The 22498-nt window shown below is 51.2% G+C and overlaps 1 protein-coding gene across 2 annotated transcripts in view; it reads left to right on the top strand.

The window, feature by feature from the left end:
- Positions 1 to 6: 6 nt before the first annotated feature.
- Syngr1 (synaptogyrin 1) overlaps positions 7 to 22498 on the top strand; it is a 29194-nt gene continuing 6702 nt past the window's right edge. For both annotated transcript variants that reach the window (XM_008851229.2, XM_008851230.3), the window contains exons 1-3: positions 7 to 163; positions 18761 to 18998; positions 20343 to 20488. In XM_008851229.2, the coding sequence (XP_008849451.1) occupies positions 65 to 163; positions 18761 to 18998; positions 20343 to 20488 (483 nt within the window). In that variant the 5' untranslated portion in view covers positions 7 to 64. The remainder of the gene's footprint in view (positions 164 to 18760; positions 18999 to 20342; positions 20489 to 22498) is intronic.

Raw genomic sequence — 22498 nt, 5'->3', positions numbered from 1 at the left:
CGCCGCGCACGCGCACGGGCCGGCGGTGCGCGCCGAGCGGGGGGCGCCGCGCGGTGCAGCCACGATGGAAGGGGGTGCGTACGGAGCGGGCAAAGCCGGGGGCGCCTTCGACCCCTACACCCTGATGCGGCAGCCGCACACTATCCTGCGCGTCGTGTCTTGGGTAAGAACGGAGCGGCGCTGCAGGGCTGGCGCCCTTGGGGTGCGGGGGCGCCGGGGACCCACCCTGACCTCACCTGGCCGGGACGGTCCTGCCTGCCGAGCTGCACTCCTCGGCTGCTCGCTGCTTGCCAGGCCGGGGCAGGGAGCGCTTGCCGCCCCCTGCAACCTTGGATTCCCTCAGCACACCCCCCCCTTCATCGTGCGCCCCCGCCCCCATCGCCATGACCTCCAACGCTAGGGTGCACTGCCACACCTGCGCGCGCGTTTGGGGAGAGCACGGTTTTGGAGCTTAGTCCGCGCACTGCGGAGCGTGGAGTGGAGGATACCTTGGCTACCACCAGGACCTGCATCTCCTTCGCGGTGTGACCTTGGGCTGGGAACCACCCAGGGAATTCAGTTCTGAGCTGGGTGGGCAGCACCGTCTCTTATGTCATGCCTCAGTTTTTTCAATTTATAGAGGTGGGAGGAGCCTCCTTGAGCCCCCCCCCCTTGGGCTTTGACATTTCAGGAATCCATAATACCCCCACCCTCAGCAAACACCTGAATGGCTGCCAGATGTTGTCTGGGAGAAAGGTCCCGCTACACTGTGACGAGTATGGAGGTCTGTTTTCAACCTGCAGCCCACCTAGTGAGGACAGGACTTCCAAGGCTCAATGGGACCAAAAACAGCTTGAAGGGAGGGGTTCAGGTGGCTTTGCACCCCAGGGAAAGAAGGCTTATGGGCTCTGGGGCCCTCTGGGGCTGACTGGCTGTCACTGAGACACCTTCCTGGAGGGTCTTATCTCTGGAGGCTTGAGGCCAGTTCTCCGTGGGTCCAGACCAGAAGGGCCTGGATGAGTGGAACAGGGTTGAGACATTGTTAGAGACCCTTGGGGTTGTGCTTGAAGCCAGCTGCGACTTAAGCTTTCTGAAGTGTCCTCCTTACCTGGTTTTCACGGCCGTATCAGGATCTAGTGGGTGAGATGGTTTGAGATTTATTCTGGTCATAGGAAAAGTGACCATGTTTAAATGCCCACCCAATGGGGAGCCTTTTGATGGCAGGGAAGCCTGTTTCTGTTACACTCTGTATCCCTGAACCCTAGACCTGTCCACGAGGGTTTGGGGCATTAAATTCATAACTCTGTGGTAGTCCTCAGCTCACAGAAGCCTCCTCCTGCAGGCACTTAGGTGGAAGCCTGGGGGCATCTACAGGTCAGGTGGGCTGACTGTGTGTGCTCCTTGCTCTGCTGACCCCAAAGCCCCAAGCTGGGAGTTGGAGTCACCGGCTTTGTGAGGGGGCCGTGGGTGTTTCTTGTGCTTGGGTCATTTCTGACTCTGATGGCTTCATTTAGCAAAGCTTTATTGAGTCTGCCAGGCCTGGAGGGAAGGCAGCATGACTCAGGCACAGCTCTGGTGCTCAGGGAGTCCACGGTCCCCCTGGGGAGGGAGCCAGAGCCCTGACAGGGGCCTGGAGTCAGGACAAGGTCTCTCTGCTATGGAATTGAGGTGCTTCGTGGAGGTGATGTCATGTTGGGCCTATGGGATGCAGAGAGCTTACACTTGTGTACCTCAGGGTAAGAGGAGGACATTCCAGAAAGGAGGGGGGAAAAACTAGATCAAGCACCCTCTGTGTGCTGAGGGAACTGAGGCTCAGAGAGAATGAGTGACTGACCCAAGGTTACTGGGCATGAGAGCGACAGACCAAGCATTTGAACCCAAGTCTTCCTGTCTCCAAAGCAGAGGGCTTCTCCTGCGGGCGGGGAGACTGAATCCTGGACTCCCCATATTGGAAAGGACTTAAAGGTTATCTAGTCTAACCCACACCCAAAGCTCAAAGCCCTCAATGACCTCCCAGCCCTGCTCTCACACTTGGATTCCAGGTGCTGTCTGCTTTAGAGCAGGGTGTGGTAGCCCACGCCTGTAATCTCAGTTCACACTAGGTGAAGGAGGATCATGAATTCAAGGCCAGCCTCAATTGCATAGCAAGTTGGAGCCAGCCTGGGTTGCACAAGACTGTATTTTATTTTATTTTATTCTTTATTTTTCTTTGAAATAGGGTCACACAATGTAATCCTAGCTGGCCTGGAACTCATAGAGATCCACCTTCCTCTGCCTCCCAAGTCCTGGGATAATAGATATGAACCACCCTTCTCAATTTCTCTGTTTGGGTTTTGGGAAAATGGTCAGTGTTGGCGGGGGTGGTGGTGGACCTCACAGAATGTGCTGGCCTCCCCAAAGAGCAGCTATAACCCTCAAGTGTCACCTCCTTACCCCTGTGCCTCAGTCTCCCATTCTGAACAAGGGGAGGCTAGGTCAGATGTGCCACACTGGTTGACGGTTCATCGCTGCAGCCTGTCAGGAGTGCACCACCATGCCTGGCGAGTCAGGGTCTTTAAAAAAATTTTTATTTATTTTTATTTTATGTGTATGAGTGTTATGTCTGCATGTATATAAGTGCGCCTGAGTCGCACAATGCCCAAGGAGGACAGAGATGGCATCAAATATCCCTGGAACTGGAGTTATGCACGGTTGTTAGCCGCCATGTAGGTACTGGGAATCAAACCCAGGTCCTCTGCAAGAGCAGCCAGTGCTCTTAATCACTGAACCAACTCTCCAGCCCTGTCAGGGTCTTTTAAAAAAAAATTTTTTTTTTTTAATTATGGAGGAATATGTTCATGTGAGTGCAGTGCCTGCATAGGTCAGAAGAGGGCATCCAGTCCCCTGGTGCTGCAGTTAAAGGCGTTTGTGAGCCACTTGATGTGTGAGCTGGGAGCTAAAAAAATGGTTTTCATGGGGCTGGAGAGATGGCTCACCGGTTAAGAACACTGGCTGTTCTTACCGAAGACCTGGGTTCGTATCCCAGCACTCACATGGCAGCTAACAACTGTCCGTAACTCCAGTCCCGGGGCTCTGACAGCCTCTTTGATCCACGTGGGCATTGCATGATATGGGTGCACTTACCTACATGCAGGGAATACATACATGCATACACATATAATAAAAATAATAAAATATTTTTTTAAATGGTTTGCATGAATTAATTAAGAAGGTTCTTGTTTTTTGGTCTTTTTTTTTACGATAGGGTCTCCCTGTAGTCCCAGCTAGCCTGGACCTCACTATGTAGACCAGGCTGACTTTGAATCTTGAATTCACAGAGATCCTCCTGCATCTGCCTCCTGTGCTGGGATTAAAGGTGTGCACCACCATGCCCAGCCAAGAACTCAATACATAGCTGAGGATGACCTTGAACTCGTGATCCTCCTGCAGCCTTCTCTGGGATTATAGATATACCACTACTAGTGGCTGCACTGATCTTTTAAGGATTCAGTAAGGGTTCTGTAAGTAGGGTGAGCATCTTTTTCTCATTTTTCAGATGACAGCAGCAAGCTCAGTTTGGTGGTAACTTACCCTAGCTCCAGACATAGAAACATCTAGGCTGAAAGGCTTCAAGTTCACTATACTTTGTGCAGTGGCATCTGGGAACAAGTGTCCTGGCTGGAAGTGTGGCTTTCTTTGGTACATGGACAGTTGAAGGCCTGGGAACCTGAAACAGCATGGGCTTCAAGCAGGACCACCTTGATAGACCTTGGAAATGCCCAACTCTCCAAGCCCATATCCTTATTTGTGACATGGGGTTGGAGAGCCTGGAAGGTTTGTGGCAGTGGTTAGTTCTTCCTTGCTTTATTTGTTACCTTCACTTTTATTATTATTATTATTATCATCATCATCATCATCATCATCATCATTTGGGGGGTGTTTGAGACAGGGTCTATAGCCTGCCCTGAAACTTACTATGTAGACCAGGCTGGCCTCAATCTCACAGAGATCCACCTGCCTCTGCTTCCCAAGTGCTGGAACTAAGGCTCCCACACTTTATTACTATTGTTATTGTTTGTTTTTGCAGCCCTGAATCTAATGCATACTAGACAAATGTACTGAGCTACTTCTTCAGCCAATTTTTAACTTTAAAAAAATTTCATATTTTTTTATTTTTATTTTATGTGTATGAGTGTATTACCTGCATGTATGTAAGTGTACCTGTGTTGTGCAATGCCCAAGGAGGTCAGAAGAGGGCATCAGATCCCCTGAAACTGGAGTTACAGATGGTCGTTAGCCTAGGTGCTGAGAACTGAACCAGGGTCCTCTGCAAGAGCTGCCAGTGCTCTTAACTGCTGAGCCATCTCTCCAGTCACCATTTTTCTTTTTTTGGTCTTTTTGAGACAGGGTCTCCCTGTAGCCCCAGCTGTCCTGGAACTCACTATGTAGACCAAGCTGGCCTTGAACTTGCAGAGATCCACCTGCCTTTACCTCCCAAGTGCTGAGACTAAAGGTGTGTGCCACCACGCCCAGCCCCAGTCCCCAATTTTTAACTTTTTATTTTGAGTCAGGGTCTTGCTAAGTGGCCTAGACTGGCCTTAAACTGATCTTCCTGCCTCCACCTCCCAGTGCTAGACTTACAGGTGTGCTCTCCAGTTTTATCCCCACTTCACATGGTAACTGAGGCCCAGAGACAGTACCTGAAGGTTCTGGGATGGGTGAGTGAGTCCCTAGCCCCATGACCCAGAGAGGCCGAGCTGAGCCTGGGGGCTGGGGGATGGGAGAGGGGTGGGAGGGGGGTGGGTGGGGGCAGGGCACAAAGGCCAGGAGGACAGAGGGGAGGAGGACAAGCCAGGAGGGGAGGGGAGGGAAGAGGGAGAGGCAGATGGCAGGGTGGTTGGAGGAGTCACACTTGGCACTCAGACCTGAAGAACCAGCTGTCCTGGTGGGAGAGGAAGCATGCAGGACAAGTGCTTTACGGCAGCCTCCTTCAGCCCTAGCTGGCTGTGTGATTAGAGCAGGATGCTCTTTAGGCCCCAGTTTCCCCATTTGTGAAATAAGAAAAGGACAAACTTTCCACCCTCAAAGAACCCTGCCCTTGATCTCAGTAGGCTCAGTGGAGAACTTTTGTTTTGTTTTGTTTGTTGTTTTGGGAGGTGGGGGGTTGAGACAGGGTCTTCCTGTAGCCCCAGGTGGCCTGGAACTCAATCAGGCTGGCCTCCGATCTCGTAGAGATCTACCTGCCTTTGCCTCCTGAATGCTGGGATTAAAGGCATGTACCACCATGCCCAGCTACTAGGTGAAGACTTTTGAATCAGTCTGCCTATCCTTAAAGAAATAATGGCAAGGGACTGGAGAGATGGCTCATCAGTAAAGTGCTTGCTGTGCATGGATAAGGACCTGGATTTGGATCCCCAGCATCCTTGTAAAAGCCAGATGTGACAGCACTGGGTGGGGGCAGAGACAGGAAGAGTCCTGGAGCTCACAGGCTGGCCAGCCTTACAGAACTGATGAGCTCCAGGTTCAGTGAGAGACCTTGTCTCTAAAAAATAAGGTGGAGAGCAATAGAGGACACCCAATGTCGACCTCTGGCTTCCACATTCATGTGTCCATGTGCACACACACAAACATGTACTTACGCATCACACACACACAGAGTTAAGACCCTCTCTGTAATATATAGCTGGTTATGGTGGCACACACCTTTTACCCCAGCACTCGGGAGGCAGAGGCAGAGCCAGATGGATCTCTGTAAGTTTGAGGCCAGCCTGATCTATATAGCGAGTTCCAGGCTAGTTGAGGCTACAGGGAGACACTGCTCAAAAAAAAACAAACAAACAAAAAAAAAAATCAGTGGGCTGGAGAGATGGCTCAGGGGTTAAGAGCACTGACTGCTCTTGCAGAGGACCCGGGTTCGATTCCCAGACCCCACATGGCGGCTACGAACTGTCCTTAACTCCAGTTCCAGGTTAATCCAAAGCCCTCTTCTGACCACAGCATCGCATGACACGAGTGCACTCTCATACATGCAGTCAATACACTCATACACATAAAATAATAAATAAAATATTTTTTAAAAACCAAAACTAAGTAAATAAACAAAAAGACCCCTCTGCACTCTTTCTGAGGGCCTGCAGCGCAGGAGGGCTCCCTACTGCACACAGATTAGCATGTGGAGCTGGGCAGGGTTTCTGAGGAAGCCTTCTCTTCCAGGCATGGAATTTGGCTCAGCTTCTTTGTTGGGGAGGCAGGTGCAGGAGAAGACTTGGGGAAAGAGGTAGGTAGCTCTTTGGTTGGGACAACCCCAAGCTGTCAGCCCCGGCTGCAACCATGTAGGAACCCAAATAAGCAAGACTTCTCAAGTACCCTGCTGTCTCAGCGCAGGGGGACCTGGCCTGTGGCCCTGAATCTTAAGCCCTTCCACTCCTGCTGAAGTTTTAATGTGTGACCTTATTCTGTAAGTTGTACTGTAACCTGGCCTGCTCCCTAACCCTTGTACCCCACAGCCACTCAATGAGGGCTGTGTTCTTCCTCTGCTCTCCCTCTTCCCTCTGCTGGGCCTATGTATGTGTTTGGGTGGGAGGGGTGTGTGCAGAGGTCCGTCTGAATTTTGAAGCTGCTGTCAGTCCCTCCTCCTGCTTGGATCACACACCAGCCCTGGGAATACCCTTCTATCCTGACAGACCAGTTCCGTGGCAAATCCCCTGACCTCACATGTCTTCCCTGGTCCTGCTCTTCAGTTCTGTCTGGTGACTGTGCCCACTTACGTGGTTCTTTTCATGCCTGGCCTCCTCTTCTCCATAGTCTTTACTTGCCTGACTCAGCTACGGCTACCACACATACCGTACCCTAAGCTGTGTGTCCTCATCTCATGCCCAGTCCTCCCCAGCCCTCGTGTCTGTCCAGATTCTCCTTGCTTGAGTCCCACAATCCTTGCACCTAGACCTCTGAGCCACTGACCCTCCTCTGTACCTGACCCTCGTCCCTGGGCCTTCCTGTACATCTACCTTGGGTCTCGAGTAGTCATGTGCCCCAGCTCTGGCCTTTGTATGCAGTTGCACCCACCTGGCACAAGTGAGTTAAATCCATCCCACTCCCTCACTCTGCTGCTTCTGGGCCAGCTCCCTGAGTGGTGGCTCAGCCTCCTGGATGTTGTTCCTCTCACCTGCTCAAGGACACCTTTGTGCATCTGGAACTTCTCCCCCACATACCCAGAAGACCCTCTTCTCTCTCTCTAGTCAAGCTCACCTATGACCTTCACGTTGCCAAATCTGGTGTGTCTTGGGTACCTGCTCTAGGTAATGGAGGCTCCCACTGTAGTGAGGGAAATGTGGTCCAGAATCCAGTTAAAATGTGATGAGCAGAGACCCAAGGAAGGAGACACTTGTCCTGGCTTAGGGACAGGAAGGTGACACTAGTTAGCAAGACAAGAACCATCTAGCCAGAAGGAGTGCCATGTAGAGAGGCCAAGAGGCATGACAGAGCTGTATTGGCCTGTGAGCCCTGGGGTTAGGGGGCATACTATCAGACTCTCAGTGCTGGGGAGATGGCTGGCTTCTCAGGAGGCCTCTGCACCATGGGTGTGTGAGGTGGAACCTCCCCTCTTCTGCCCCCCTCCTTCTACCAGAGCACCACCTCCCTTTGTAGCCTTCCTGGCCATTCCCCACTTGCTTCCTCCCCACTCCCCACTCCCCTTGTGTACTGGGCAGATAGCTGAGAACTCACAGAGCTGTGATCTCTCCCACTTTGAGCTTATCTGAAGAGAGGCAGAACTGGGAGAAACTACACAGTGTTGGGCTTGGGCTGGCATCATCTCGCCAGGTGGTGAGCCCTGTCCTCACCAGGAACTCCAAAGCCTTGGTTGCCCCATCTCTAAAGTAGGCTCAGCAGTTCCCACCCCTGGGTAGAGGGGGTACTGAGGTCCAGCTGTGAAGGTCTCAGGAGCATGTGGTTGATGTGGCCACTTCTCTAGGTAGTAATACAGACCCACTTCCTCTTTTCTGTCCCCAAAGGGAGAGAGGTACCACCGAGTGAGGAGCCCTGGCTAGTCAAGTTTGCCGTCTGAGTCTCAGCTAACCCCCTAGATAGCCAGGGCTCTGTGATTTCACTGCCTCAGAGGATGTAATGGGACAGTTTGCTTGCATCTCAGCAACTGGAGAGACTTGGTCCCTTAACTCATCCTTGTTCTGCCCAGCCTGTCCACCCCTACTGCTGAGATCACGTGAGGACAGCCTGTGTGAAGATTACTGCCTAATCCCCAGCGGCCAAGGCTGTAGGGAGGAAGAGAGGCCCAAGCCCGGCAGGCTGAGGAGCAGCTGCACAGCAGTCACGTGTTTCCGCGCTAGCTTCACCATTTCCCTCACATGATCCTGTGGGCTTTAGACTTGTCTGTGTAGTAGGGCCCTTGGTAGCCTGACTCATCCCAGCATTCTGCCTGTCCCAGGCCCAGGAAGTAGGATTGGGGCTCTGGAGGAGGCGAATGCTGGAAGCCAGTCTTAGTTCATGGTGAACTCTGGGGAGTGAGTACCCTGTGCTCCCAGGTGTGCAGGCGGTGTTGCAGGCCGGGATGCTGAGGCAATATTTTCCTGGGGCTCAGTGCTGCCGCCCTGTGCCTTGTCAGACTTGCTCCTGTTCCCCTCAAGGCCTTTCTTGACCTTTCCCTGGGTCTGGGGGAGACTCCACCCAACAACTGAGCAATAGGGAACTTAGGCAATGGTGTCAGCAAAGATTCTGGAAGCATCCCTGGATCTGAGAGTCCTGTCTGGAGGGCTTCTCTGAGATGTCTTTCCTATGGAGATTCAGATGCAGAGAAGGAACCTGGGGAAAGTTAGGCATCTCAGGCCAAGTGCAAAGACCTTGAGACAGGGTGAGCTTGGGGAGGAGCCATAGGAAGAGTATTAAGAGGAAGGGGCTGCACAGGGAGGGTAGTTTCATGAGTGAGTGTCAGTCTGGCAGGGGACTCATGTGGTCTGGCTTAGATTTAAAGAGACCATCTGGTCTGAGTGCTGCCATTGCCTGCAAAGTGGTGGCGGTGGCATGAACCAAGGTGGTGACATGAAGTGTTACAGAGTTATTTGGAGAGACTGAAGTAACAGCCAGATGGTCAGGTTGGTTGGGGTTGAGGATGGGCCCAGGACTGGAGCCTGGGTAGTGGGTCGGACCCTGTGTGTGGGTGAGGGGTGGATGGGGGAGGTCATGGGAGAGGCTGGAGGCAAAAGCCTGGCCTCAGAGTTGTCCTGGAGGATGGACAGGGTATTTGAGATTGGTGATATCTGCCTGGCTGCTCTCTAGGGCCTGCCTGCTGGAGACCTTGCCATGGGTGTGGTGGGGCCTTACGTGGAGAGGAGTTGAGCAGGCTGCCTGGCTGCCTGCACCAAAGAGTGGGGACCAGGCTCCTCCTAGCTACCTGTCTTGGAAACAGATGTCTGTGCAGGGCCAGAGAAGGTGTTTCTGGGAGCTGATAGGATGAGGTGTAGCCTCACCTGATACAGTTTATCTGGGTAAACCTGGCATTTGTCTAAAGACCTTTATACCTGGCATGGTGGCACACGGCTGTAGTCCCAGTACTCAGGAGGCTGAAGCAGGGGATTGTGAGTTCACAGTCAGATTGGGCTACATAAGCAAGCACCAGACCAGCTAAGACCCTGTCTCACAAAGAAAAAACCCAGGCTGGCCGTGTTGGTACACACCTTTAATCCCAGCACTCAGGAGGCAGAGGCAGGTGAATTTCTGTGAGAGCAAAACTAGCCTGGTCTACATAGGTAGTTCTAGGCCATCTGGGGCTACCAGGAGTGTCCTGAATGGGAGCAGTTACTTGATAGTAACTGTCCTGAATGTGTCTCAAGCCACTGGCTTGAGTGTGACATCCAAAATGTGTCACTGCTTCTCGGGAGAGCTTAGGACAGGCGCAACGGACAGAAGAGATTCTCACACACGACTGTTTGATTGCATTAGGCGTTTACTAGGTCAAAGCATAACAAACACACATCAATACAAACACTCAAAGGGAAACCCGGTCCTCTAGCAGTTAAGAGTCCCAAAGTCTCTTGGAGTATCTTCCAGAGGTTAAGCCTTCAGGCACTCGGTGTGGAGAGGTTCTCTAGTCCTCTGTGATCGTGATCGGTGCACTCTCCCGGCTGAGGAGCTGTCTCTTGCAGGTTCTGATCACGTCTGGTCGTGGCAGACTCCCGTCAGTCTCTAGCTCTCAGGCTGAGGTCCTCGATCAGGTCTCAGGCGAGGCTCCGGTCTGGTCTCGGGCAGAGCTTCAGGTAGCGGTCTCAGGTTTTGGGCGATGTGCCGGGATGAAGCCCACGGATTCAGAGTCTCGTGTAGCCAAGCATCAAAAGAATCTTTTTAGCTACCAGATTTTATATATTTCTTTTCTGGCTGAAGTCCTTCTGACTTACGTCAGTAACTTCAGTGTTTTCTTGAGATATGGCTCACACCCTGTGGTCACTTATCACCAACACACAGACACTCAACTCACATAAGTTCTGTTTGGTTGCTGAGTTACAACTTAGCTTCTTATCTACTTATCTATTTCACACAGTACTTAACTATTTCACACAGTGTCACAGCAATGTTCAGTTTGGTTTCAGAGTTTACAGAGTTAATATTCATCTTTAATTTCTGATTTCTAAATTCCTAATAAATTCCTAATACATTCAGTACAGGAGACCCTGTCTCAATGAACAAAAAATAAATGATGGCCTTCTAGAAGTTTCTAGGGTAACAGTGACCTCCGAGGTCATCCCATGATGCTGGGGATGGAGTGCTGGAGGAGTGGGGCTGTCCCTAGAGCCCTGTAGCTGGTCCCAGGCACTGGCCTGCTGGCTCTGTTCTCGAAGTACACTGGCTATCTGGTTCCTGGGGAGATGAGCAGGCTGCACAAGGCTATCATGGCGCCCTGACATTGTGGTCTGGCATCTGACCCTCTTTGGAGGCAGCTGGATACAGGATCCTGGTTCTGGCTTTGTTCTGGAGTGCTCTGAAGGGGCAGGCTGGGGCAGAGCTTACCTCCCTGCCTCTTGCTGAACCCTAGCTTCCCTATGGGGAGGTAGCTGCTTTGTGGGGATATGTGTCTGTGAGGTACTTCCTATTGGCTCCTGGCCCTCCAGGGCTACAGGCTGTCACAGGGTCTCGTGGGGAGGCAGACAGTAAATATCCCAACCTGTAGGATCAGGGTTGGGAATGCTATCAAGAAAGGAGGTGTCCCAGAAGGTGGCTAGGGTTACCACATCCTAGGGTCTCTGAAAGTGAGAAAGTATTGGCTCCCGTTAGATGAAAAATAGTGGGAACAGCATTCTAGAGGGGAACAGCATGTGCAGAATTTTCTAGCAGCCCAAGGCTGTGCCATCCTCACCCTCTGGATGGCTAATAGGGCACAGAGGCCAGGGGTCACAAAGGGCTCAAGACTTTTGTGTGATTCTCTGTGCCTCTGAATTTAGCAGCCTTGAACTTCCCCTATTCTGAGCTTGCGTCTGGCTTGCTTCTGAGTTGGCTATGGGTCTACACCAAGCACCATCTGGAATCTGTTTCTAAAGACAGAATGGATGGATTCAGAATCGGGCGGAAACCATAGCAGAGGCTGTTTACCTGGGCTTTTCCTTTCCTTTTTCTTATTACATTTATTGATTGATTAATTGAGTGTTGTGCCGTGGTATTCGTGTGAAGATGTCAGAGGACAACTTGGAGTCGATTCTCTCCTTCCACCATGTGAGTCCTTGGGGCCAAAGTGAAGTCATCAGCCTTTGGCAGCACCTTTACTGCTAAGCCACCTCAGCAGTGCTTCCTCACTCTTTTCTCAGTTACAGGGACAGAGGAGGCTCCCCCTGTGTGCTGCTGTCCAGTGGCCTTCCTGGGAGCTGTCCTGGCTGTCTCCTCAGTCCTCTAATGTTTCCGGCCCCTGATTCAGCGTGTGCAAACCTGTCTCCTTTTCCTGCAGCACATCAGCCTGCCTACTGCATAAATTTTCCCCATGCCCTGGCCACCATTGAAACCGTATAAAGTTTCTGGTTTAGTTTCCAGTTCTCTGGTGTCCCCTTGCACTGCTCTGTGTGTTCCTTGTGGTCCCTGCAGATCCGGCCTTAACAAGCCAACTGGGAAAGCTGCTTGGCACAGGATACCAGCTTTGGATTCGGGGAGCCAGTTCCACCCCAGCCTGGGTGACCTGGGCAGCCCCAACCCCAGTGGTAAGATGGGAATCAATATGTCAGCTGGTGGCTCAAGACACGCATCAGTGCACACTGTAGACCCTAAGCAAGGTCCCATATCCTGTTCTGGGGTTCTCACTCAGTGAGGGGCTTGAAGCTAGACCATGGGTGCAGGAGGACCCAGGGAGTCCTGTGGGGGCTCTGGAGAGCATGAGAGATTGCTTGTGGGTCCTTAGAGATATTCCTTCCTTTCTGAACCTCAGTTTGTTCATCTGTAGGCTCCTAGGCCCATAGGGGATATGGCACTTTCAGGTGCCTGCCTCTGTTCCCCATTATCATCAAACCCATGCCCCACTTTGCCCTTCCGGTCATTCCCTATGTGGGATCTGAGGGCAGATTCTGCAGGCTGTACCTTCACTGCAGTCCAAGAGTGCTCCAACTCTCCTGCCATTTGTCCCCTGACTGTCTCCAGCCTGGGCGCTGCAGGAACTCCCTCCAGGCCTCTCTCTCTAAGCTGTCTAGCTGATTATTGCCAAACCTGGCTCAGATTGTATCACTCAACTGCTTCCAAGTCTACACTCCATTCTGGACCCACCCTGACCCTAAAAGCCTGAGGGCCAAGGTCTAGAGAGATGGCTCAGCAGTTAAGAGCACTTATACTTTTCCAGAGAGCCCAGGTTCAGTTCCCAGCACCCACATGATGGCTAACAGTTCCAGGAGGTCTGATGCCCTCTTTTGGTCTCTGCAGGCGCTGTATGCATTTGGTGCACTCATATACATGCATACACATAAAACACTCATACATATAAAATAAAAATAAATACATCTGGCTGGGCATGGAGGCTCACGCCTTTAAGCCCAGCACTTGGGAGGCAGATCTCTGTGAGTTCAAGGCCAGCCTGGGCTACATAGTGAGTTCAAGGCCAGCTGGGGCTACAGGGAGACCCTGTCTCAAAAAGACCAAAAAAAAAAAACCATCTAGCCGGGTGTGGTGGTGCATGCCTTTAATCCCAACACTTGGGAAGCAGAGGCAAGTGGATCTTTCTGAGTTCAGGGCCAGCCCCTATATAGTGAGTTCTAGGTCTGCTGGGGCTACAGGGAGACCCTGTTGCAAAAAGAGCAAATACATTAAATAAATAAATTAATTAAATAAATAAATAAATAGTCTTTTAAAAAATCTGGGGGCCAGCCTCTGCCTACCTTGGTGACCTCACCTCTCAGATGTCTTCCCCTGCCTCTGCCCCAACCTCTCTAGTCTTCTTAGTATTTTTCAACAAACCTAGTTGTTACACGGGCCTCTGCACTCGTGGCTCCTCCCTGGGTCATTTTCCAGATACCCGATTGGCTTGGGGTCCTCACTGCAGCCTGGCTTCTGGCTTAGAGGTCACTTCATCAGAGGCCCATTGGCCACCCCGTCTGCCTTCTCTCACTCTACTTAAAGCTTCTTCATGATAGGTTTCAGGACTCAAGTACATGTCTCTCCCTCAGTGTGAACAGGGGCCTAGCCTGGCTTGTAGTTTTAGTGTAGGTTGGCACATGTAGGTGCTCAGGAACTGATGTTAAATGGGTAAAATACTGGCCTCCAGGAAGAGGAGGCCTCCCAGGCCCCATCCAGATGCAGAGCAGGCCTGGGTGTCACAGTCTGCTCCTTGAATCACACAGCCCAGCAGTTGGCTTGCTCTCTTTGTACCTGTCACAGATAGCAGAGTTCAGGATGTGATCTGTACTAGTAAACAGTCACCAGGTTGGAAGACCTAGAAAGGAGCCTGGGAGAGGAGAAGGAAGGAAAGTAGGTAGCTGATGGGAAGTAAGGGGAGTAGAGGCCCCAGAAGTGGATGGGGCTGGTGCTCAGGGGTCTCCACACCCAGAAACTCAGGGTGTATTGATCCAGGTGGCAGTGCTTCCAGCTGCTGAGTGGGGACACACTGGAGGGAGCAGGACCAGTGAGAAGGGTTTCATGAGCCACAGAGCAAGGCTTCATCCCTTCCCTCCCGAAGCCCTGTGACTTACTGCCTTAACTGTGCCTGAAGCCTTCCCACAGTCCATCAGGCCCTCCCTGGTACTTGCTCCCTGCTGACTGCTCCAGCCACCCTTCTGTCCTTCCCCTCCTCCCTCCGTCCCTCTCTCTGTCTCCACCACACCAACCTCGTTCTGCTGCCAGCCTCTTGCATTCTTCTTTTGCCTGGAGTACACATGCCCCAGATCTAGGCACAATTGCCTCATCTCAGCCCAGTTCCAGTGACCTGGCTTCAGGGCTATCTGGTCCATTCCTCTTGTTTCATATCATTCCAAAATCCTCTCTTGGGTTCCCTGTGGGCCTGGTATGCATGACTTTCATTCTTTACCATGGTTTCAGGCTGTTGTCCCCTTTGACCTGGGGCTCAAAGAAGTTAAATTACATAGCCAAGGTCATTTGCTTGGGCCCATGGCCAGGCTAGGAGTCCTTGACCAGACTCCCACCCCTCAGAGTCATTCCCCACAGCAGGGTCCCTCCCTGTAAGGTACCACCTACAACCTGTGGTGAGTACCTGATAAAAGCTGGAGCCCACAGCTGCTGTGGGGCCATAGGCTGCCCCGTCCCTGTCCTTCTGAGGGTGTTTTGATCTTATTCTTCACTCTCTTGGGGACACAAGTCTCCAGCACTTTTCTCCTGGCCTCTCCAAGGACTCCCTGCCTGGTACCCCCTAGAGAGACTGAGTCTTAATGGTTCCTCCTTAGCTGTCCCCAAGGTCCAGACTTCCGCCTGCCTGCTTCCCATCACAGACCCTCCCCCCAACCTTTGGGGAGCCCATTTTCCCTGCTTTTGAGAAATGGGGGCGGGAGGGTACGGTCTTGTTTCTAGCTGCTCCCACAATGGTGTCTTTTCCGGCCCCAGGAAGCATATGCCTGTTAGGAGGTGTTGCTCAAGAGAGGCCTCTGGTGCAGTTCCTTCTTGTGCCTGAGCCTCCAGGGACCAAAAGCGACTTGAAAGGAACTCTTACTCTCCCTTTGAGGCGTGCCCTGCTCCTGGCATGCAAATCTCCCCTGGAGGAGACATGACTGTGTGTGTGTGTGTGTGTGTGTGTGTGTGTGTGTGTGTATGTGTGTGTGTTGGGGATGGTAAGCACCTGATCTACCAAAGAGCTACATTTCCAGCTAAGAGGATATTTTTTCCTTTCGCTTTTCCCTGCCTCCACCTCCCAGTGCTGGGACTAAAGGCCACCACGCCCAGTGTTAATCACTCTCTGGGAACCTCTAGTCTGCTTTCTGCCATTTTTTTTCCTATCTCTGATGAAAACAGCGGGTAGAAGTCACGTAACACTTGACCTTTTGTGTCTGGGTTGATTCTTATTTTTTGGTGTCGTGATCAAATCCAAGACGTCATGCATGCTAAGCAGGTCTCTGCTGCACTTCCCCAGCCATCATTCCTGGCTTTATTGCTTGTTTCTCATCCCCATTGTATCACATTTCAGGACTTCATTCCTCTTTCTGGCTGAATCTACTGTGTGAAGGGCTGTGATTTGTTTCCATCCCTCCATCTATTCACATTTGGACCAGAGTCTCGGTTCAGTCCTGAACCACTGATTTCCAAACATACTCATTTCCCTCTTCTCAGGAAGCAATTTGTATTGATCTTCTAAGTGTAGATTTATTTGTCTTCTATATATTACTCTGCAGTCTATATCCTGTATCTTGCAAAAACCATGTAAAGGGCAGGCATGCATTGCTTAACAATGGCGATTCCTGCTAAGAAACATCACCATGCACAAACTAAGACTTCTAAGACGTCGCTAGGCAACAGGTGAATGGGACTACCATTGCATGATGGTGTAGACATGCAAGAAGATGATTTAGGAAAACAGAATGAACAGTGCTTCTCATATTTTTCCCCCCACATCACCCTCAACTCACTGCCCCTCCTGGGTGTCAGCTGTGGCAGAAAACATATCTGGCTGGTACTGAAATGATAGTTTCTTATTGTAGAAAAATAGAAAGCAAGGACTAGGGAGATGACTCCGTTGGTAACGTGCTTACTGCTTAGGCATGAGGACCAAAGTTTGATCCTTAATATCTATGTAAAAGCTGGGGAGGCAGAGGCAGACAAATCTCCTGTACAGGCAGGAGTTCAGCTGAATTGGTGAGCCCCAGTTCAGTGAGACATCCTGTCTCAAAAATAAAAAAAGATGGAGAGCGTCATGTCAGCCTCTGGCCTTCACACATATGCCTGGACAAGAGCAATCCCTTCTGCCTTCCACCTCCAGCTCATCTCAGGCCACACTTGGGTCTGCCCTTCTTCCCTGTATCTCTCAGATCTGAGCTTCCCCATCCTCCTATGGTTCCCCCCTCCCTCCTATGCCCAAGGTGGAGGCATGAACTTGAGATCAGGTCCCCTGGGTTTGAAGCCCAGTTCTGTCAAAGTTGTGCAACATTGGGCACATTCACATGCACCAACACCCCCCCTTTTAAAGGATTTTATCATATATATATATCATATATGATATATATATATTTACATGTATGTAAGTGTACCACATGTGTGCAATGCCAGGAGATGCCAGAGGGCATCAGATTCCCTGGAACTGCAGTTATGGATGGTTGTTAGCTACCATGTGGATGCTGGGAACTCAACTCAGATCCACTGGAAGAGCATCCAGTTGCTCCTAATCACTGAGTCATCTCTCCAGCCCCAATATCAGCACCTTTAATAGCATCATCTGCAAAATGCTGGTGATGCTAATGTATTAATTACCCCAAAACCTATGGCCTAAAACAGGAGTCACATGTTAGCTCAGTTTCTGTGGGTCAGGAATCTGCTTAGGTGAATGCTGTAGGCGCCACATCTCTCATAGGCTCCAGCCATGGTGTGAGCTAGGGCTGGGGTCTCATCTGATGACTCTACTGCTGATGGATCAGTGTCAAGCTCATGTGCATGGTGCTGGTGGGATTCAGCCTACTTCCAGTTCGTGGGCTGCTGACAAAGGGCCTCAGCTCCCAGCAGGCTGTGGGTCAGAGACTTCCCTTTGCCTCCTGCCAAATGGCCTCTCTTTGGCAACTTAGAACACAGCAACTGACTTCTAGCAGAGCAGGCAGGCACAGGGGGCCAGAGAGTGAGCAAGGTAGGAGCCAGAACTGATACTCCATCACTTTAAAAAAATTATTTATTCTTTTCAATTTTCATATATATAATGTACTTTGATCATATTTTCCCCAATTATCCTTTCATAGAGATAATGACTTTTCTTACCTAACCACTTCTTTCTAACAAGTTCCTTTTTTTTTTTTTTTTTGGTCTTTTTGAGACAGGGTCTCTCTGTCTCTGTAGTCTCTATAGTTCTAGTTGGCCTGGAACTCACTATGTAGACCAGGCTGGCCTCAAATTCCTCCTGCCTCTGCCTCCCAAGTGCTGGGATCAAAGGTGTGTGCTACCATGCCCAGCTACAAGTTCTTTTTTTTTTTTTTTGGTCTTTTTGAAGCAGGGTCTCTCTGTAGCCCCAGCTGTCCTGGAACTTACTATGTAGACTAGGCTGGCCTTGAACTCAGAGAGATCTGCCTGCCTCTGCCTCTCAAGTGCTGGGACTACAGGCGTGCGCCACCACGCCCCTCTCGTTGGTCTTTTTTGAGACAGGGTCTCCTTGTAGCCTCAGCTTGCCTGACTTGCTATGTAGACTAGACTGGCCTTGATGTTATAGAGATCTGCCTGACTGCCTCCCAAGTGCTGACACTAAAGGCATGTGTCACCACGCTCAGCTTTGTCTTTTTGAGACAGGGTCTCATAGTACAACCCTAGCTAGCCTAGAACTTGCTATGTAGAACAGACTGGCCTCAAACTCACAGAGATCCTCCTGCCTCTGCCTCCTGAGTGCTGGGATGAAAGGCGTGTGCCTCCACACCAGGCTCTCACTGCATTTCAATTAAAGTTGCTTCCATGAACATGGGTGGGGGATTAATTAAGCAAGTGCAATTTACCAGTAGGAATTTACTAGAAGGAATGTGCTCACCCCTCATCAACTACCTCTCATGAGGGTGTGTGTGTGTGTGTGTGTGTGTCCCGGGTTACTTTTACCACATTTTGTCTATTAGAAGCATATCACTGGATCCAGCCACCCTTGGGTATAGCCAGCAGGAGGCAGGGTAACCTGTGCCAGCGAAAGTGAACCTATCTCAGGGTTTGCTGAGGTTCTGTGTAACGTGGCTCATGAGATGAGGGAGGCAGGACTATGGCTGCTGTGGGCTTTTAATTTGTCACCACACTTAGCTGGGGTGGGACTATGCCTTGGCCTGAGACCTCAGACCATATCAGCCTTAGGCTGTGCAGAGGAAAGCACAAGATGGGGCTAAGGTAGGTGCTCTGGAAGAGCTGACCTGGAGGATGGGGGCTGTGACTGAGCAGGATCCGGGGTTCGCCCCACTCTGGGGTCCAGTCTAGTCCTAGGGAACCTTAGTGTCGGGTGGTGTCGTATCTGTGGTCAGAGATCCTTTAGACTTTGAAGCTGCAAGAGGAAACAATTGACCCTACCTGTGCTCTCTGACCCCTAGCAAGTTGCCCTCCCTCTCTGGGCCTTCCTCTGTTTAATACCCACCTTATGGTTCATAGCCAGGCAGGCAGCAGATAGGGGCCTGTCAGTGGGTAGGGGAGTCTGCGGGGGCTCACGCCTGCCCTTTCCTTGCAGGTGTTCTCCATTGTGGTCTTCGGCTCCATCGTGAATGAGGGCTACCTCAATAACTCGGAGGAGGAGGAGGAATTCTGCATCTACAACCGCAACTCCAACGCCTGCAGCTACGGCGTGACGGTGGGCGTGCTGGCCTTCCTCACCTGCCTGCTCTACCTGGCGCTGGACGTGTACTTCCCACAGATCAGCAGTGTTAAGGACCGCAAGAAGGCTGTGCTGTCTGACATTGGTGTCTCAGGTGAGCCCTGCTTGGGTGGTACCCCTTAACAGTGTGGAAAGCACTCTCTGCCACCCTGCCCAGAAGTAAAGGAACAGACAGAGCCATGGCTAACCAGGGGCTCTAGTCATCTCTGGTCTTAGTGCCCTTCTCCACCCCTCCCTGGGGAGCTTGATCTCCCCCTTTCACCTGGTGCTGGGCAGGGGGTTGCAACTTGCCACCCTCTGCCCCTTCCTAATCCTGAGAGTCCCTGAAGTTAGCCTGATAGGTACTTTGGGTGTGATTACGACTATGGACCCCTGCTTCCAGGGCTGGAGTCCCTTTGACCTTCTACAAAGAACTAGGTGAACCACTAAACTAGTGGTTCTCCAGTTTCCACAGAGCCCCCTGACTCTCAGAAACTCCTCTCAGGGGCAGGCTAGACTCTGGCTACCCCATGCCCTTAGTACGTACTCTGTCCTGGACAACTCTGGCTAGACCCTGAGTACCCACAAAAGATCCTTCTCCGGAGCTGGAGAGATGGCTCAGTGGTTAAGACCACTGACTGTTCTTGCAGAGGACCCAGGTTCAATTCCCAGTACCCACATGGCGGCTACCAACCGTCCTTAACTCAAGTTCCAGGGGAATCTGAAGCCCTCTTCTGACCTCTGCAGCATTGCATGACACGGGTGCACTCATATACATGCAGGCAATACACTCATACACATAAAATGAAAATAATTAATAAAATATTTTTTAAAAAAAGATCCCTCTCCTCTGCTCAGACTGCAGATCTCAGCTTTCAGAAGGGTTTCCTTATGGGGCTTCCAGAGGCTGCATGCCTGTGGGACATGGGGGTCTACCCCCAGGCTGTGCAGCCACCCTTCTCCCCGTCCCAGTTGTCTCCTCCCCGAAGTTGTCTGGAAGTTTGAGCAGGGCAGCATCCAACTCCCTGCATACCTATTGGTCTCCCCAACCAAGCCAGAGAGTGGCAGGGGCTAGAGATGCCAGGCTAACCTAACTCTCTCTCTCTCCCTCCCTCCCTCCCTCTCCCTCCCTTCCTCTCTCTCTCCCTTCCTTCTTCCCTCCCCCCTTCCCTCCCTCCCCTCTCCCTCTATCCTGTTCCATCCTCCTCCCACTTCCATGGCTTGCCCTGTGCTCCTGACCCTGCACGTTTGCTTGCCCTTGCCCTGGCCGTGGTTTCCCCCTGTGTCGTTCCTGTCTGTGCTTTCTCTTGGCTCCTTCTTTCTGCTGCACCCCTCGCCCTCTCCTTTGGGGTGGGGGAGCATGGTAATGTGCTCTTGAACTGCTCCCCTGCTCCTCGGGCTCTTCCTCCCCTTTCCCTCTGTGTGTCACTGACATCTGGCCTGACCCTGGGCACCCCAGCCTTCTGGGCCTTCCTCTGGTTCGTGGGCTTCTGCTTCCTGGCCAATCAGTGGCAGGTCTCGAAGTCCAAGGACAACCCCCTGAATGAAGGGACGGATGCAGCTCGGGCAGCCATCGCCTTCTCCTTCTTCTCCATCTTTACGTGGGTGAGTACAGTGTTCATAGAGTCCTCCACTTGCCCCCCAAACCCCAGGCTGTGGCCTGTTGGGTAGCCAGGCCTGGTTAAGCTTCCTGGAGGGCAGCCTTGCTCCAACACTGCCTGGAGCCATGGCCAGCAGGGCACTCTCAGTCAGGAAAGACCTTTGCTTTTGATATGGAGAAGCCTCCCTGAGGTTGTGGCCAGGGCTTCACCACATAGCCCAGTCTAGAGATCCTCCTGCCTCAGTCTGTCGGATCACAGATGTGTGCCACCATGCCTGGCACTGTTATCACTTTTTACAGCTAGGGAGGTGAGTCCTTGACATTTCTAGGTTTCAGGGCTTAAAAGGAGGCAGGTGTAGGAGTCAGGAGATCCCATGTTGCCTTCTGTGGCTCTGACTTTTTTGCTTTCTGCCTTCCCACCTGGAAAAGGAGAGGGGAGAGGGGCCTTGCTCAGAATCCCCCAGGAACTGAGAGAGGTGAGGGGGCTGCCTGATATGTGTGCACCCACCTCTGCCTGGTGCTGGTTGCTAAGCACTGATGGGGACCTGCAGAGGCTGTCACTTTCCATTTTTCCAGAAAAGTCAGAAATTTGAATTTTTTTTACATGAAATCTGATTTTCAAGTCTTTTAAAAATTACTTGTATTAAGCCAGGCGTGGTGGCGCACGCCTTTAATCCCAGCACTCGGGAGGCAGAGGCAGGCGGATCTCTGTGAGTTCAAGGCCAGCCTGGTCCACATAGTGAGTTCCAGGTCAGCTAGGACTACAGGGAGACCCTGTCTCAAAAAGACCAAAAAAAAAAGGTATTTATTTAATTAGGTTTTAATTTTTATTTATTTTTATTCTGTGTGTGTGAGTGTTCTTGTATGCGTGTATGTAAGCACACTACATGTATGCAATGCCCATGGAGGCCAGAAGAGGGTGTTGGATCCCTGGAACTGGAGTTACAGCCAGTTGTTAGCCACTGTATGGGTGCTGGGAACCAAACTCTGGTCCTCTGTAAGAGTACCCAATGCTCTTAGCACCTGAACTGTTCCTCTAGCCCCCCTATTTATTTAATTGTGTATATGGAGGTACATGTGTGCCATAGTGGGCATATGGAGGTCAGAGGACAACTTGCAGAAGTTAGTTCTCTCCTTTCCACCTCATGGGTTCTGGGAATTGAACTCAGGTGTCCAGGCTTGGCAGCAAGCACTTTTATTCACTGAGCCATCTTTCCCAGATCTGATCATTATGTGTGATAATTGATCCAAATTTAAAAAATACATTGCAGCTGGCCGTGGTGGCACACGCCTTTAATCCCAGCACTCAGGAGGCAGAGTCAGGCGGATCTCTGTGAGTTCAAAGCCAGCCTGGTCTACACAGTGAGTTCCAGGACAGCTGGGGCTACAGGGAGACTCTGTCTCAAAAAGACCAAAAACAAAAACAAAAACAAAAAACATTGCGTCGGGGGCTGGAGAGATGGCTCAGTGGTTAAGAACACTGGTTGTTCTTGCAGAAGACCCGGGTTTGAATCCCAGAACCCACATGGCAGCTAACAACTGTCCGTAACTCCAGTTCCAGGGGATCTGATGGCCTCTTCTGTCCTCTAAGGGCATTGCACGACATGGGTGCCCTTACCTACATGCAGGCAATACACTCATATACATAAAATAAAAATAATAAGTAAAATACTAAAAAAAAAAAACCAAACCCAAAAAACATCATGGCCAGGTGTGGTGGCACACACCTTTAATCCCAGCACTTGGGAGGCAGAGGTAGGCAGATCTCTGTGAGTTTAAGGCCAGCCTGGTTTACATAGTGAATTTCCAGGTCAGGGGGGGCTACAAGGAGCAAGGCTGGCCCTTTCCATGGGTCTAGGTCATGTTCATTCCTCCTTCCTTTCTTTCTTTCTTTCTTTCTTTCTTTTCTTTCTTTTCTTTCTTTCTTTCTTTTTAAATTTTATTTATTATTTTTATTTTATGTGTATTTGTGTATTGTCTGCATGTAGGTAAGTGCACCTGTGTCATGCAATGCC

The sequence above is a fragment of the Nannospalax galili genome, unplaced genomic scaffold (genome assembly GCF_000622305.1).
Source record: "Nannospalax galili isolate Female #2095 unplaced genomic scaffold, S.galili_v1.0 scaffold445, whole genome shotgun sequence".
Taxonomy (NCBI): Eukaryota; Metazoa; Chordata; class Mammalia; order Rodentia; family Spalacidae; genus Nannospalax; species Nannospalax galili.
The sequence above is the reverse complement of the archived record's forward strand: the minus strand, read 5'-3'. Positions and strand labels throughout refer to the sequence as shown.